The following is a 15,840-nucleotide window of genomic DNA, read 5'->3' as shown; positions in this document are numbered from 1 at the left end:
GATAAAACGTAAGGCCTCTTCTCACTTTTTTAAAGCTTTGGCATGTTTAAATTTTCCTTGTGAAAACACGAAGCTTATTGTTTTTAATTGTTGGGAAACAAAGAACAAATTTCGAAGTTTAGCAAAAACTTGGAATAGACCCTAATAACATACTCTTAGTATAATGATGACATTTTCTTTCAATCACAGACTACTGGCAAAAACCTATCAATGGATAAAAACAGAAATACACCTAACTCCCCACTTATCGACTATCTTGTTATCCAACATTTTGCATTTACGACAATAGTAAAAAATATACTATCCAACTATCTTGCACATTAACAATGTACATCTGGCAGTAAATAATGGCAAGTTGCGAGGTGAGAGTAAATGCTAGCTGTAATGATGTACTCTGGCAGTTATGTAATGATGTAGTCATCCTCCATTTTTGCATAACGCTGATTTTTGCATAATGATCTGGTGTTCGGAACGTAATCATGCCAGTAAGTGAGGAGTGGGTCTATGATATTTGCTTGAGGTTTTGACAGAATATATGTAAAGACACTTAGAAAAATCTGAAGAGAAAAATTTCTTCAACCTTCCAACGATTCTAAATATGATTATGTAGACAGGCTCACAAATCTATAAATGCCATGGTCAACTGTTGGAGACACGATGAAAAATGCTAAAAAGAAAAGACTTCTTTATTTCAGTGGTGAGAATGGGTTTTCTGTTGAAAGTAAGAGCAGAGGAAAATTCTTGTTCCTACTACCTCTTCCCCACAAGTCACATTCAGGCATAAAAAACTGGTTCAGATCCAGTGAGTTTTCTAGTTAGACAATTGTCTATAATAGCCTCCAAGAGGTGTAAAGATGTTAGTAGAAGAGCATAAGACCATATGAACACTGTTCACTGGGATCATCCGTCTGACTAGAAGCACTGTTCCCAGTCCTGCTCCTTGAAATCTAACAAAAGGTACTGTGGATAGGACAATACAAACAGGTAAGGAAAGGAAACAGGGCTGTGTGTCTTACAAAATCATCTATGAGCTATGTCTTAGTTTTCTAGTACTACTATAAAAGAAATAGCACAAGTGGATGGCTTTAACATACAGAAATTTATTTTCAAACAGTTTAGGAGGCTAAAATTCTGAACTCAGGGTGCCGGCTCTAGGGGAAGGTTTTCTTTCTCTGTTGGTTCTGAAGGCAAGTCCTTGTGTCTCTGAGCTTCTGGCTCCTGCATGATCTTCATGTAGCTTGGCATCTCTCTTCCTCCATCTCTGCTTCTTTCACTTGTTGTTTAACCTCTTTTATATCTCAAAAGAGACTGAATTAAGACACACCCTACACTAATCCCATTAACATAACAAACACAACCCATTCCCAAATAAGATCATACCTACAGACACAGGGGTTAGGATTTACATCACATATTTTTTGAGGAACTTAATTCAATTTGTAACATTACATCCTTTGGCCCCCAAAAGTTCTTGTCCGTGCCACGTGCAAAATACATTCACCCCATCACAACACCTCCAGAGTCTTAAATCAACTCTAAGTCTAAAATCTCATCTTCTGAATAATCTAAATCAAATATGGGTGAGACTTCAAGCATTTTCCATCCTGGGACAAAGTTCCTCTTCATTTGTCAACCTGTGAAATCTAGACTACAAATTATGTGTTTCCAAAGTACAATAGTGGAACAGGTACAAGGTAGACAGCTCCATTATAAATGCGAGAAACTGTAGTGAAAGAAGGGACAAAAGGCACCAAGTAAGTCCAAAACCCAGTAGAACAATTTATATCAGCTCTTCAGGCTTGAAAGTAATTCCTCTGTTCTTTGCAACCAGCTAGGGAACGGTCCTACCCTCCAGACTCTGGGTGGTAGCCACATCCTCTGGATTCTGAGCAGAGGCTCATCAGCCCTGGGCTTTGGTTCTGCCTTCCAGGCCCTCTGGGATGGCAACTCTGCTCCCTTGGCTTTGGGTAGCCCCATTCTCCTAGTTTACCTGAGTGGCGACCCCATCCCTTGGCCCCAGTAGGTCCCATTCTTCTGTCTCTTGGGCATGGCAGCCCCACTCCCTCAGCTATGAGCAGTGGCTCCACCCCTGGCAATTGTAATGGCAGCCCTACACTCTGGAACCAAGCTGCAAAGATCTGACTCTTTGAAACCTTGGAGGGTGTGGCCCTATCCCTTGAGATCCAGGAGACATGTCCCCACCCTTTGAAACCTAGAAGGACCTGCTTTCCGCGTGCTCTTTCCAACTGTTCTGCTGATCTTCAAACTGCTCCAGGGATGGTCCTTTTTTTTTCCCTTGGAAGACAACAGATGTAGTTCCTTTGGTCTGTTTCCTGCCTGTAGAATTCCAAGAGGCAGACAGCATTTTTTCTTTTTGTTCTTTCTCTGTCCCCTTCAGTCTGAGGTGGTAGGTTTTCTGCTGTGGTAGTTGGTTAGATCCATCAGTCACAGGCTTAATCTCTAACAAAAAGTTGTGTAGCCATGTCCTTGGTGAACATTCTAAGATATATGTCCTTAGTTTGTACATCTTTAAGTTCTATTTTCTTTTTGCACAGTTCATTTTTAAATCCATCTCTTTCCTCTCACATTTTAGTATAAGCGGCAAGGAAAACCACATGGCCCCTTTAAGATCTTGCTTAGAAATCTCATCAGCCAGATACCCACTTTCGTCACTTACAAGTTCTACTTTCCACCAGACATCTGAACATAATTCAGACAAGTTCTTTGCCACTGCATAAAAAGCATCACTCTTCCTCTGCTGTCCAATCACGTTCCTCAATTTCTTTCAAAGTTTCATCAAAAGCGTTATTTAATTTCCATATTTCTAGCAACATTCTGTTGCTGGCGCCATATGTACTCTCTAAAATGACAGAGACTTTCTCCATAGCTCTCTTCATTTCCTTCTGAGCCCTCAACAGAATTGTCTTTGGTGTCCGTAATTCTACCAATAGTCTCTTCAAGGCAATCAAGGCTTTTACTATTAGGCATCTTAAAACTCTTCTGGTCTCTACCCATTACCCAATTCAAAACTGCTTCCACATCTTAGATATCTGTTAGAGCAGCACCCCAATCCTGGTACCAAATTCTGTCTTAGTTATCTAGTGCTGCTATAACAGAAATACCACAAGAAATTTATTTTCTCACAGTTTAGGAGGCTAGAAGTCCGAATTCAGGGTGCCAGCTCTAGGGGAAGGTTTTCTCCCTCTGTTGGCTCTGGAAGAAAGTCCTTGTCTCCTGGGTGATCTTCATGTGGCTTGGCATCTCTCTTTCCCCATTTCCTTCTTTCATTTGCTTGTTTAATCTCTTTTATATACCTCAAAAGAGATTGACTTAAGACACACCCTACACTAATTCTGTCTCATAAACATAACAAATACGACCCATTCCCAAATGGGATTATACCCACAGACATGGGGTTATGATTTACAAAACATATTTTGGGGGATATAATCCGACATCTATTATATACAAGTAGTCCCCGACTTATGACATAATTGAGTTACAAAGAACTGCACTTACGACTCTTTCTTTTGCATCTTATTGTTAGTAATATGGAGTAAATACAATGTTGTAGCATGTAATATGCTGATGTTATCATTTGCAGATGTTCAATGTTATGATTTACTGTTTAAAACACTGCTGTATAGCAGGCTATGAAAACTTAAAAAAAAAAAGGGTATTTGACTAACGTCAGAACCAACTAACAATGGAGTCATAGGAACAAAACCCCGTCATAAGTCAGGAACTACCTGTATACTATTTACATGTCCTACTTGAGTTTTATGAAGCTTTTCTTAGTAAAATCAGAGTGTGAATTCTAGCCAGTCTCAGCTATACAAAGTGAGGAAAGAGCTGGTGAGTAATGGAGGCACGCTGCCCTAAGGTTGGCATCAAGAAAGAAGAGACACTCCAATTTACTAAACATTTACTAAATACCAGGCTTTAGAAATATTATCTCATCTTATATGAGGCCCCTAAAATAGGTGGTCTCTTTTCCCATCTGACAGGAAACATGCTGCTTACACAGCTATTGAGGGACATAGCCAGGGTTCGAACTCAGGTTTGAGGTCACTGTACCACACAGGTGGCAAAAAATAAGAACAAACCCTTAAGGTAAGATGAAGTTTAGAAAACGGGAGCTGTGGCAAGCTCTGAAAGCTTTTCCCTCCAGCTAGAATTCATAAGCTTGTCTTCCCTCTGACCATGTACTATCCTGCACTGTTTTGCGTCTGTAAAGAAGATATAGGAGTAGGGAGCCTTGCTGCCCAGGGTACACAGAGTGTGGAAGGACCAATGTAAGAAATACACACTCCACTGAGAATGCTACATGTGGAGCTAACATGAACTGACATGCGAGATCCACATCTACATGGAAACTACCCAGCCCAGTCAAGGAGCTTCAATTCGCATTATGAAAAAAATATATAAATGGACAAGAAAGATTTCAGATTTTTCACCTCAAGAAGTTCAGTATTTCTGTAAATGTAAAAATCCATAAAGGTATAGATTATTTTAAGTCCTGATTAGCAAAAAGGCAATATTCCATTACTAAAGTAAGGAAAGCATCAACCTAGATATTTGTTTCTTTTTCCCTAAGTCTTGCAGTTGGTTAAAAACAGTTTCACGCAGAAATTCTTATTTGTAAACCTCCATAAAAATACAGGAAATTTGAATGACTGTAACAGACTGCACAGAAAAAACAAATGTGAATTCTATCTTCATTCTTATCTATGCATGTCCTCTGTCAAAGAAGCTAAGGACCATACTTTGAATACCAGAGTCCTTGCTACATGATGAATAATTCAACTCAAAATATAAAGGTTTAAAAAGTTAAGTTTTAGGGGTTAGACTTCTCTTAACGCTTTCCATTACCAGTATAGAGTGAAAAGCAAAATATGTGCTAAAAAGTATTGTTTGGTAGAACATGAACGCCTTGAACTGTTCTTTCTTACCTTTGCGAGGGGAACCCTGTGGTGAAGCAGGAGGAGTAGAATGTAAGGATGATGCCACAGAAATAGTGTCTTCTGTATGTTTCTTACCACTTATTTCTTCAGTTGTTCCTGATACTTTCTGAGGTAAACTTGTACCTAAAAATAAAACCAAAGAAGTAAATAATAATCATTTTGCAATTTTGCAATTGTAATGTCCATAGTTGCCTAAAATACTACATAACTAAAGCCACGATGTACAATGGCTAGTGTAGTAAACTGTAAATGTGTATGTGACCAAAGCGGACTGACTGCGTAATGGTATACAGAGATTCTCACCCCGAGGTTATTTAATCAAATTCAGCTGGTCAGCACAAACCAGATTATAATAGTTCTTTTCTGACTGATAGTTTCGTGCAGGGCTTTGATCTGGTTTGTTCAGGTTCAACCCCCTGCTGAGAACTTACATTTCTTGAATCACCTGGGGGACCTTGCTAAAATGTAGATTCTGACGTAAGGATCCCATGGGAATCCTGTTAAAGTATAGATTCAGATTCAGTATATCTGGGGGGAGGAAAAGCAAATTCTCAGCCGGGGGTCAAACTGCAACAAACTGGTTGGAAGTCCTGGTTTTGTGGCATAAGAGAAATCAATTTAACAGTCTTGAGTACCGTGCCCCATTTCCCACAACTGACACGCTTGTTCAAAGTGTGAATAGAGAAGACATGGATTCAAACTCTTCTCTTCCCGTTAGAAGTGGCCTCTCCAAGTCAGGGCGAGGCATGTGGTCAGGGACAGCGTGGGATGTCGGCACTGTCACTACCTGTGCTGCATCTGTTCTACAGGTATACAGAAGAGGCTGCAGAGCTGTCAGTCCAGCCCTTTTTAAGAACACTAAATTCCCACTACAGGAGAGATGTAAACAACAGAAAGAATCATGAATTTACAGAAAAACAGTATGGAGCCCACCGGAAACATTCATGCAAAGTCCTATCTAATCCCCCATCCAATGCTGGCCTTCTTTAATGTAGGTCAAAACTTAGCAAGTTTCAACATACTGACATTTTCACATATGTTTTCTCTAAGAAATGTTGAAGAGCTTTTGACATTGTTCTTGACCAGTAAATTATGCACAACTTCGACGATGATTTGGCATAGTAACAAGCAGCCCGACAATGAAAAAGTTTAACTCACAGTGTACTCACACTACCCCTTAGTGAAATGCATTTTAATAAATTTATTACATAAATAGCCGACATATTACAACAAGACGGAAGAAGAAGGCTACCTTATACAAGTCTTATTGCCTTCTCAGGGGATGACACCTGAATAGAAAACCAGAGCTGAGTTCTTCCCCTCTGTCCTACCAGCAAGTGATTTATCAACTTTTGCCAATTTTGCATCAAATTCTCTCTTCATTTCCACAGCCGTTGCACTAGTCTAGGCTCTGACTGGCTGTTACATCAGCTTTCCACCCAAGCTCTCTATCTCTAGTCTTGCAACAGTCCTTCTTTTCAAATAGAAATTGCTCTAAACTCCCCTTGCTCAGATCTCTTCAATGGCTTCCCACTGACAACCTTCCTTTAGCATGGCGCATTATAATACCTATACCTTCACTGTTCATTGTGGGAGGCTGTGTAGTATAGTGGTTAAAAGAATGGACTTCAGAATCTTCCTGGAGTCAACTAACAGTTCTGCCTTTTACTGGTGGTGTGTAAGTTAGTCTCTGTATGCTGCCTCTGTAGAATGAGGGTAACACCACCTATTTTGTAGGTTATTATGAAGACTAAATGAGTTCATGTATACGAAGTACATAAAGCACTTAAACTGTGCCTGACAGTAAGTGCTCTGTATTAGCTATTATTATTATTGCCTCTCAACACTCTGCATGCAGCTTTGTACTCCGAAGCAGCAAACTGCTAATAGCTCCTTGTAAACACCATGCTGTTTCCTCTGCCTGAACCAACTTCCCTGGACCCTTTGCCTAATTATCAGTTGCCACTGAGTCAATTCTGACTCATGGCAACCCCATGTGTATCAGAGTAGAAGTGTGCTCCATAGGGTTTTCAATGGCTCATCGTTTAGAAGTAGATCACTGAGCTTTCTTCTGAGATGCCTCTGGGTGGACCTGAACTTTCAACCTTTTGGCTAGCAGCCAAGAATGTTAACTGTTTGTACCACCCGGGGTCCAGCTGCCCTGGCGTTGTAGTGGTTAAGAGCTATGGCTGCTAAAAAAAAAAGGTTGGCAGTTCGAATCCACCGGGCGCTCCCTGGAAACCATATGGGGCAGTTCTACTCTGTCCTGTAGAGTCGCTATGAGTTGGAATTGACACGACAGCAATGGGTTTGGCTTGGTTGTTTTTTAATCAGTCTGTCATATTCCACTTAGATGTTACCTCCTCTCAAAAGTCCTCTCAAAAGCCCTACCTTACCTCTGCTTGGGCTAAAAGCTACTTCTTATTTGTTCTTTTGTATGTTTTGTATATAACCCCTGGCACAACAGCCCACACATTATACTGAAGTTATGTTTGTGAGAATGTCTGTATCACCAGACTGAAAATCTGGCAAAGGAGGATACAAAGGAGGGGACATTTCTTACTCAGCGTTGTATCTCAAAGCAAAATCAAATTAAACTCACAAAGTTTTACTGAATATGTACTATGTATAATGCATGGGATAAGTACTAATGGTAGGAATCAAATGTAATCTACCTTCCAATTTGAAAGCTAAAATAGTGGTAATATTAAAACAAAGTAATTTGGATAATGTCCTCATGGCATAGCGAGAAAAAAACAGTGTAATTTATGAGGTAAGTATTTTACATTCTCTTCTTGCCTAACTAGTTTTTCAGAAGTAGTCATTAATAAAAAGCCAACATAAAGTCATTTTTAGAATAAGCATCTTCCCTCTCATAGTTTTTATAGGCTGCATTTGCACTGGATATTTAATAAATGCTCCTTTAAGCTTTTCAATGCAGTAGGCCCCTGGTACCCAAGACGTATCTCTCCAAGTTTTCTGTTGATATAATTATACAGATTTCAGCATTAGAGGAATTCCAAGGTCAGCATTTAACAAATGTATGCTGTTATCAAACACCTACAGACAAAATGAGACATTTTTGATTCATGAAGTGATGATTATATTACACAAACTACAAAATAGCTGATTGCCTAAGCATTTTTACATTTGTAATTATTTTTCCTTCTAATTTCCCTAGAAATTTCAGTTAAATGAGTATAATACTAACAAGGATGGTGAGGCTTCGTCTCACACACTTCGGACATGTTATCAGGAGGGATCAGTCCCTGGAAAAGGACATTATGCTTGGTAAAGTACAGGGTCAGCAAAAAAGAGGAAGACCCTCGATGAGATGGATTGACACAGTGGCTGCAATGATGGGCTCAAGCATATGAACAATTGTGAGGATGGCACAGAACCGGGTAGCGTTTCATTCTGTTGTTGCACACAGGGTTGTTATGAGTCGGAACCTAACGATATTAATTGCGAATACTCACTCAGTGTGACAGAGTCTTTTGTTTGGCCCTTCTTCCTGATGGGGTGCAAATTAACAGCTGGCACCTGAAGTACTTGGCTTACTCTGTGGGACTGATGCAGGTGGGCTTTGGCTGTTTGGCCAGCTGACCTCATAGGTGCTGGAGACATTTCTGATGATTTGGCTGATCTTTTCTCACCTAAATTCTTGGTCACTAAAAGAAAGAGTAAGAAATAGGTGATTCTCCACTTTTTTTGAGAAGTTAATTACCAATGACGGTAATAAATATTTGCTTTAAAATAATCTTAACACAAAAAATAATTTTCTTAACAGTAATTTAAGTATCTCTAAAATTTCTGTAGAATCATTTGTTAACTTTACTTCTTAAATAATTCTTGAATCTCTTGACTATTGCCATATCCAACATCACCCTGAAGGCCAAGCTAACATCCTCTCATCTATATTACTGAAACAATACCCTCACTTTAGCAATTCTAGCCTCCCTTCCTTCAAGCTGTTCTCTAAACAGCAGCAAAGTGACGCTTTCAAAATGAAAATCTGATCACTTCCCTTCTCCATATGCCCGGCACAAGCCTTTAGATGACTTACCACTGCTCTCAGGATCAAGAGCCAATTCCCTAAAACAAGGCCCATTTAAGGCCCTGCATGGTCTAGCATCGGCTTGCCCTGTTGGACCAGGCACCTATTCTTTCCCCGATCCCACACTCTCTAGGCTTCTGTTAAACCAGCCTTCATTCATTCCCAAGCCAGAACGCTCCTCTTCACTTACGTAACACCTGTTCCGTCTTTCGGATAACTCCCTTACAAATTTCAGGGAGCCCTTCCCTAGTTTCCTACAACCTGCAGCAACTAGACTGGATACCCTGTTTTACGTTCTCATGGCATCCTGTATCTTTCCTTCACGGTGATGAGCATAGTTTGTAACAATCCAATTATCTGTACGATTAATCAAATACTGTCTGCTCCCCACTAGGCTATTAAGGACTGTATATTGTTTACTACTATATCCCTACATTCCTAGTGACTGACAGAAAACAAGTGCTTAATAGGTATTTGTTGAACGAATAAAATTATTTCAGTTACTACACATAGCAATATTAAAGACATTATTTTACAAATCCATGGTTCCAAAAAAAAAAAAAAACCCAAACCAATTGCTGTTGAGTCGATTCCAACTCATAGCAACCCTACAGGACAGAGTAGAATTGCCCCGTAGAGTTTCCAAGGAGTGCCTGGTGGATTCAAACTGCCAGCCTTTTGGTTAGCAGCTGTAGCACTTAACCACCATGCCACCAGGGTTAAATCCATGGTTAGAGTATTTGAAAATGAACTGTCAGAATTAAAAATTCAGAACTCTGACTTTAGAAACAAAAAGTTGCTGCCTTTGTATAAAATCAATACTGCAGTCCAAAGCAAAAAACTTCTTCCTTCAACAGCGTGTTTAATCCTTCAGTTATTCAGAGTGATTTCAACTCAGGTCCAACTTCAGTACTCCACAATGTATATGTTTAAATACCAAGATAAATGCAAAACTAACATGTCTAACCTGTGCCAGTACGGCTATCATGCTTTTATTATGAGAGTCTAGAGTATATTTTGAGGGATAAGAATTAGGAAACATTTCATAAAGCCAAAACATAGGGAATACTAGAAGATAATATACAGTGGCTGAGAATTAACTGAAAATTTAACTTTCAGTTAAGAGTCATGAAACACATTTCCCCCCTACTCTCAATATCAATCCTGTGCTCATATCTTACTTTAATGATTGTTAGAATAAAAAAGAAAAAAAAAATCAAGAAACTAAATAAAAGGGTTCATAGATAAATGCCAAAGACCATACACACCCACATGCTTGGCTGCTAACCAAAAGGCTGGGAGTCAAGTCCACCCAAAGGTACCCTGTGGAGCACACTCCTACGCTGATACACGTGGGGTTACCATGAGTCAGAATCGACTCAATGGCAGCTGGTAATTAGGCAAAGGGTCCAGGGAAGTTGGTTCAGGCAGAGGAAACAGCATGGTGTTTGCAAGGAGTTATTAGTTTGCTGCCTCTGAGTACAAAGCTGCATGTAGTGTTGAGAGTCAATAATAGTAACAGTTAACACACACACGCACAGAGACTAATTTATTAGGAAGAACCGAATATCATAATGCTCAAAGATCAGCTATAGTTTAGGCTTGGGAATAAAGACATTATTAAACATTTAAAAATCAATTATGTAACAGAAACCAAATTAAAGGAATATGTACTGAATTAATTTTTTACAAAACCTACTTTAAGAAAGAAAGGTCTACAGATTTTTCTCATTTCAAATCAATATTAAATATGCAGTGAAGGGCACCATTTAGTGTTATGAGAAAGACAGAGACAAGTCTGGGAGTGGATGTGGAAAGCAGGAAGGTATGCAGGTGCTGTGTGTGTGTGTGTGTGTGTGTGTGTGTGTGAGACACACAGAGAAAAAGGGAAGCGGAGAATGAAATGGAGGGTTTGTGAGTTTTCTGAGTCTCACAGTCTTAACCATGAGCAAAGCATAAAATAAATGTCTATGATCTTGAACATCTCCAGTCAGATTTACGGAACAAAGAAAACCAGATAACCAAAACAAACTTTTATCAGCTGAAACCAGGAAAAATTGTATTCTACAACCACAAGATGATAAAGTCTATACTGAATTACATGGGAAAAAAAAAATTCTGGTGAACATTTGAAGCAGGGTTAGCTATATGTATATAGCTCTGAACTTTAAAAAATGAATAAAATTTAAAGGTTCTATACACTCTTTCAGTCTTTACTTTCAACATGTACCATTTTCACATGGCTGCGCTTTTTTTTTTATGATCGTACTTTAGATGAAGGTTTACAGAACTAGATTCTCATTAAAGAGTACACAATGCTGTTTTGTGATACTGGTTACCAACCTCACGACATGTCAACACTCTCCCCTTCTCGACCTTGGGTTCCGTATTACCAGCTTTCCTGTCCCCTCCTGCCTTCTAGTCCTTGCCCCTGGGCTGGTGTACCCATTTGGTCTCGTTTTGTTTTTAAGGGGCTGTCTAATCTTCGGCTGAAGGGTGAAATTCAGGAGGGACTTCATTACCAAGCTGAAACGGTGCCCAGGGGCCATACTCTCGGGGTTTCTCCAGTCTCTGTCAGGCCAGTAAATCTGGTCTTTTTTTGTGTGTTAGAATTTTGTTCTACATTTTTTTCCAACTCTGACTGTCCCTGTACTGCAATCCCTGTCGATCAGTCAGCAGTGGTAGCCCGGCACCATCTAGTTGTGCTAGACGCTGGTGGAGGCTGTGGTAGTTGTGTTCCATTAGTCCTGTGGTTTTCTTCATTCTCATGCTTGCTCCAGAGGTGAGACTAGTGGTTTAGATGGCTGCTCACAAGCTTTTAAGACCCCAGATGCTACTCACCAAAGTAAAACATAGAACACTTTCTTTATAAACTATGTTATGCCAATTGAGCTAGATGTTCCCTGAGTCCATGGTCCCCACAGCCCTCAGCCCAGTAATTTGGCCCCTCAGGGAGTTTGGATGTGTTTATGGAGCTTCCATGACCTTGCATTGGACAAGCTGTCCTGGACTTCCCAATACTGTGTACTGTCTTACCCGTCACCAAATTATCTGTTACCTAGTTAGTGTTTTTCCATCCCCACCCCTCCCCTCCCTCTTAACCATCAAACATTGTTTCTTTTTGTATGTAAACCTTTTCATGAGTTTTTATAGTAGTGGTCTCATACAATATTTGTTCTTTTGTGATTCTCTTATTTCCCTCAGTATAATACCCTCGAGATTTATCCATGTCGTGAAATGCATCATTGTTCTTTATCATTGTGTGTATGTACCATAGTTTGTCCATTCATCTGTTGATGGGCATCTAGGTTGTTTCCATCATTTTGCTATTGTGAACAATGCTGCAATGAACATGGGTGTGCATATGTCTATTCATGTGATGGCTCTTATTTCTCTAGGATATATTCCTAGGAGTGGGGTTGCTGGATCATATGGTATTTCTATTTCTCGCTTTCTAAGGAAGGATCATATCATTTTCCAAAATGGCTATACCATTTTGCACTGCTACCAGCAGTGTGTAAGAGTTTCAATCTCCCTCAGCCTCTCCAACATTTGTTATTTTCTTTTTTTTTAATTTTGGCTGATACTATTTTTGACACCACCTGTGTGATATTTTCCTAGATACCTTAACAGTTTATATAAATTCATTATTTTTAATGGCCATATATGCTACCCCTTGTACTGATAAGGAAACAATTTACTTAACTTTTTTTTCTAGCACTTTAGTATCTGAGTGAATTCTTTTTCACTGTAACACATATCACGACACCTCTGTATCAGCAGGTTGTTTCTGTGCATTAACTCATTGGAATACAGTCCCATTACTGGACAACTTAAGAGGTGGCTGTGAGGAGTAAATAGCAATATTTATAAATATTGCATAGTACCTGAGATATAGAAAGTTCTCAGTGATTGTTAGCTTTTCTTATTTTAGTACTTTCTCCTAATTCAATACATTTGATGTATAAAGAATCACAGAGACAAAATGTACTTCCAACCCTTGCCAAAGTTTTAAATTTGAGAAAACAGAGATCTAGGATGAAAAGAACCTTCCTCAAGTGGTAACAGATTCACACTCTGCTTTTGTCCTTCGGCTGGCATTCTTTCCATCACGTTCTACTCCTTCTCCTATGGGTAGAGTGTTCGAGGTATTTTAAACTTACTGTCACACTTAAATCTGTCATCAATATTTGGTCCTAATTCCATTTTCTCTATTATACTCTACTGATACACTTTTTCTGTTACTATGCAAATACCACTTATCAATCTTTGGGGTCAATTCATGATGACTACCATCCCCTAAAATTAGGGACATCGAAAGAGAAATTCTGACCTTTTTTTGGTTCTATATTGTCAACATTTTATCAAATCCTATTTGGGATATTTATCAGTATAACATTTAACCAAAATTTTAACTGAAGAAGTAAAATCTTTTTTTTCCTATAAGAAACAAGAGTATACTTTACCATCTTTTATTCCTGCTTTTACAACTCATGAATTTATTCACAGAGACATATTGCAATCTGTTGTTTGTACTTAATTAAAATAAAATTAATACTGAGAAATGGATCTCTATTTTTTTATTCTAGATATTAACAATAACAAAATGTCTAATTTTTTCTTGCTTACCTTATTTACCAATACCTATATAAAAACACCTAATACCTCTAACGATGCTCTAATTAAATTTCTTGTATTTTCTAGTTGATAAATGATATTATTTGTGAAACAAACAAAAAAAAAACATTTTTACTTACGTTTACTCCCTATTTAGAAATAAAGGTTAAAAATTTTCTCTAACAGAAGGACTTCTTTACAATGTTTCAATTTTTACAAGAATTTTAAAGAAGAATGTTGTTTCCTGGTTTCAACCATAAACTCTTTATCCCTCTATTTCTTGCTTCAGGGTAATCATCAGGAATGGATGGGATTCAGTATCTTATTAACAGAATCACATGATGCTTAGGGGTATGTCAGTAATCTCTTGTGAGTAAAAGTTAACAGTTTTTTTGGGAATGCAGCATAATTCTAGAGAAAATTAATTTCTATTTTGTTGTGCTTTTTAGTGCTACACAAATGGAAACTCAGGGGCTGGTACTCACAGGTGCCATATGCAGGCTCACACTGCAATGACATTATCTGGAACTTTTCCTCATCTGTTTCCACATCTAGACTAGAAAGATACTGCTTCACTTTCCTTGCCATTTGAGCATCCTCGTATAGCTTCTTGGCATTAAGCAGGGAGCTGCGGCGTGCCCTTTTTTTGTGAGCACCTCCCTGAACGTCCAGCATGTTTGAGTTTGTGCTGCCTTGACTCAGTGACCTGTAAGAAGAGGGAGATCTCAATAGGGAGCTGTAAAGATGAGATGGGTAGCAGATTGAAGAGTAAAAGAATTTTGTTCTGTTAATGCTATTGCATGCTGATGCAAATAAGTTAAAAGATAAAAAGCATTAATGCAAAGTAATTTGACACACATGGCGATGTTCTCAATTAAAAACAAGATTTGGCAAAGGGCAGAATTCAAAAGAATAAGATAACAACCCCTCCCCCCAACAATATGTCATAAGACCTGTGTTTGTGTCTATATAACCCATGGCACAAGTAAAAGCATTCCTCTAGCTCTGGGGGCCATCCACATTTGGGTGATATGGCAAGAGCCTGGGTCAGGATAAGTCTATCTGCACCAGGATTCTTTAGCAAGCGAGTTTCCAGAGTACCTGGCTTGTCTGTTCTGCTGTGGATGGAGATGCTACTGTCATCACCATTACTATCTACAGCAGGCCCATTCTTAGCACGTTGGCCAAATCTTATCAATAAATAGATTTTGGCCAAAACTAAAAGAGAACAACCAGTAAGATACTAGTGAAAAATAATAGCATTTCCATTCAATAAAGTATAATCACAGACTAGAAATAGTTAAAAAACTACCTAATGCTTCTACTCACATAGGGAACAGGAAGGTAATATTTGGGTTCTAAGATTGAGGGTCTGAGGCCTCTCTTCTTCAATCCCTCTGAATGTGATGGAACTGCAAACTAGGTAGAAATAACCCCAATTCAAACAAGCTGCAGCTTTACCCAACTCTACCCTCCTTGGCAAACAGCTGCCTACGATGACTATGTCTACAGCAATAGGGAACAGGAACTGTAACGGTGTTTGTCCTTTCTAATAAGGGCAGCATATACAAAGTTCTTGGATGACTTTAACTTTGAAGCAGCTGCCATGACAATAATTCAAAAATAGTAAATGTATCTATCGGTTTTCTAAATTAGCTCTATATTTACACAAAAATATCCTAATACACAGACCACAATCCAACTTTTTCTTCAGTGCTCACATATCCAGTTTCAAATACACACCCAAATGCTACTTTTTTAATTATAAATCAAGCGGAACATAGCTGAAAATAATGTTATGGTGCTTTTTTCTTTCATATTTTCAGACCTCTGAAATAGGCGTGGGCCTTACATTCAACGGCAACTTTCACGTACTACCGGTCAGACAGAAGATGTGATGTGGATGTCAGTGCTTACATATGCACAAACATCAGAGTTTGCAGAATGGTTTGGAAGACAATCCAATGACATTCATGAATCACTTTAAACCTCTCGGAATCAAGTAAGAAGTAGCGAATCTGACAGGTTTAACAATATTCCCAGAGTAGATGTCAAAAGGCTGTTCGCTTTAAGCATTTGGAAGGCCAGTCTAAGAGCCCAGCACCGAGAGTGGCTCTGGTTCTCTTATGGCTTGTTTCAAGAAATGCTGCATCATGAACACACTTGGCGACAAAGGGCAATGTGAGTGGTTAAAAAAATAAA

The 15,840-nt window shown here is 38.9% G+C and overlaps 1 protein-coding gene across 15 annotated transcripts in view; it reads right to left on the bottom strand.

The window, feature by feature from the left end:
- Positions 1 to 15,840, bottom strand: part of RAPGEF6 (Rap guanine nucleotide exchange factor 6) — a 267,271-nt gene that overhangs the window by 22,033 nt on the left and 229,398 nt on the right. For all 15 annotated transcript variants that reach the window (XM_023548454.2, XM_023548476.2, XM_023548463.2 and 12 more), the window contains 3 exons: positions 14,124 to 14,344; positions 8,444 to 8,635; positions 4,953 to 5,087 (listed from right to left, as the gene is read on the bottom strand). In XM_023548454.2, coding sequence (XP_023404222.1) covers positions 4,953 to 5,087; positions 8,444 to 8,635; positions 14,124 to 14,344 — 548 coding nt within the window. The remainder of the gene's footprint in view (positions 1 to 4,952; positions 5,088 to 8,443; positions 8,636 to 14,123; positions 14,345 to 15,840) is intronic.

The sequence above is a fragment of the Loxodonta africana genome, chromosome 2, assembly GCF_030014295.1.
Source record: "Loxodonta africana isolate mLoxAfr1 chromosome 2, mLoxAfr1.hap2, whole genome shotgun sequence".
NCBI lineage: Eukaryota > Metazoa > Chordata > Mammalia > Proboscidea > Elephantidae > Loxodonta > Loxodonta africana.
This window is presented reverse-complemented; position numbering and strand designations above follow the sequence as displayed.